We start from the raw sequence: 1,684 nt of genomic DNA, 5'->3' as shown, positions 1-1,684 counted from the left end.
CCTCCGCCCTCTCCAGAGCCGAGAGCGCAGAGATGGGACGCTCAGGTTTGGGCGACGGCGGGACGGATGGAGGGTCTGTGACCCGAAGAGGAGGCTTCTCCGCTGCAGCTACAATCACAGCCTCGGCCTCGGGCTCAGGGGTGGAGGCCGCCGGGGGAGGAGTACAGACAGAATGCCTGGGTGGGGGGGTCGGGGCGACGCTGGGTGGACTGGGAGTGATTTCATTTTGGCTGGCAGGTCTGGAGACGGACAGGGCGGGAGTTGCTGTCTCCAGCGGGGTTTCACTCTCTGGGCTCGGGACTTTAGCAGCTGGGTTATCAGGAATAAAGGCAGGAGGGGGGGTGAAGTCGGGAAAGGCGGGGATGATGGAGGGTGGGGGGATCTCCACGGCGGCCCTGGAGTCAGGTATGATTGGGATGTTTGGCATCAGGGCCTTTGGTGCAGAGATTTGAGGTTGTGGTGCTGCGTCACCGAAGGCAGAAGGTACTGGGATCAGTGGAGCTGGTCCGGGGACGTGGGAGCTGGGGGTGTCCAGGATGGGGTCTGCTGGGACCCCCGCTGCATCTTTCTTTAAAGACCTCTTGAAAGTGAGGAAATTCTTCTTCTTTGGTGTTGCGGCTTTAGGTGGAGGCGTGGCCGGCACCAGCTCTGCCGTGCCTTTACCGTTCTCTTTCTTCCTCTTCTGACCCGACGCCTCGTCTTCCAGCTTCTCTTTGACTCCCTTCGTCTTGTCTTTACTCCCCTTCAGCTTCGCCTCGCTCTTCTCCTTCCCCCTGGAGTTGATCTGGATCAGAGGCTTTTTGCTGTCCTTCATCTCGTCCTTGAAGATCACTCTGGGGGCCATCATTGTTTTTCCCTCCAAGCTGCTGTTGATGGAGGTGAGCAGGGAGGGGCGTGCTCCTGCAGGGAGGTAATGAGTGGGGCTCTGCGGGGGAGGGACGACCTTTGGTTTCTCCGGGAGAGCAGGTTTGATCCTGGGCTGCTTCAGGAGGAGTTCCTCGTCCTGGAACTTGGCCCTCAGAGCCCTGAAGTCCATTGTGTTCTCCTGGGGACAGGAGCACACGATGCGAGTTGGGACATGCAGAACATCATCACAGGGAGTGATTCTTAACCTGAATCAGGTAATTTAACAGCAACAACAAGGTGACGTCTGGCTTCATAAAGTCGACCGACCTGATCGGCCTCAGTCACAGGATTTCAACAGTCAGATTACTGTTGTATGATTAATGACAAACTCAGCCTCAGGTCACTCATGATTCATGTGAAGCGACAGTTGAAAATGCATCATGACAAAAAGCAGGCTCACACCTGTACAACACCAAATACCAAATATCATAACCCTGATGATATAAGTTGTAATCAGACTCTCTGAGGAGGGAGCTGAAGATATCACAGGACTCACCTGATCCATCGTCAGGTGAAGGGTCCACCGAAACCACAGAAGTCTGTTCAGTCCGACCGGTGAAGTCCAGAGAGTTTCTCCTTCACTCTCTCATCCTCTGTGTGTGTGTGTGTGTGTGTGTGTGTGTGAGGAAAATTCACCATCAACAAAACTCTCCTGTCACCGCTGTTATCGATCCGTCTCAAACCTTCTGCTCTCTCTCTGATCGGCACAGGTGTGCGACCCACGCGCGCAGGAGACGGTGTCAGTGGAGGAATGAGGATGAGAGTGAAACGCTCATCT

At 55.2% G+C, this 1,684-nt stretch overlaps 1 protein-coding gene across 1 annotated transcript in view; it reads right to left on the bottom strand.

Moving 5' to 3' along the window:
• The window catches only part of LOC111662039 (uncharacterized), a 7,500-nt gene extending 5,816 nt beyond the window's left edge, over positions 1–1,684 (bottom strand). The window contains exons 1-2 of the mRNA XM_023415773.2: positions 1,403–1,684; positions 8–1,045 (exon numbers count right to left, since the gene is read on the bottom strand). Coding sequence (XP_023271541.2) covers positions 8–1,045; positions 1,403–1,411 — 1,047 coding nt within the window. The 5' untranslated portion in view covers positions 1,412–1,684. The remainder of the gene's footprint in view (positions 1–7; positions 1,046–1,402) is intronic.

The sequence above is a fragment of the Seriola lalandi genome, unplaced genomic scaffold (assembly GCF_002814215.2).
Source record: "Seriola lalandi dorsalis isolate HSWRI2012SDOR001 ecotype SW California unplaced genomic scaffold, Sedor1 jcf7180002054558, whole genome shotgun sequence".
NCBI lineage: Eukaryota > Metazoa > Chordata > Actinopteri > Carangiformes > Carangidae > Seriola > Seriola lalandi.
The sequence above is the reverse complement of the archived record's forward strand: the minus strand, read 5'-3'. Positions and strand labels throughout refer to the sequence as shown.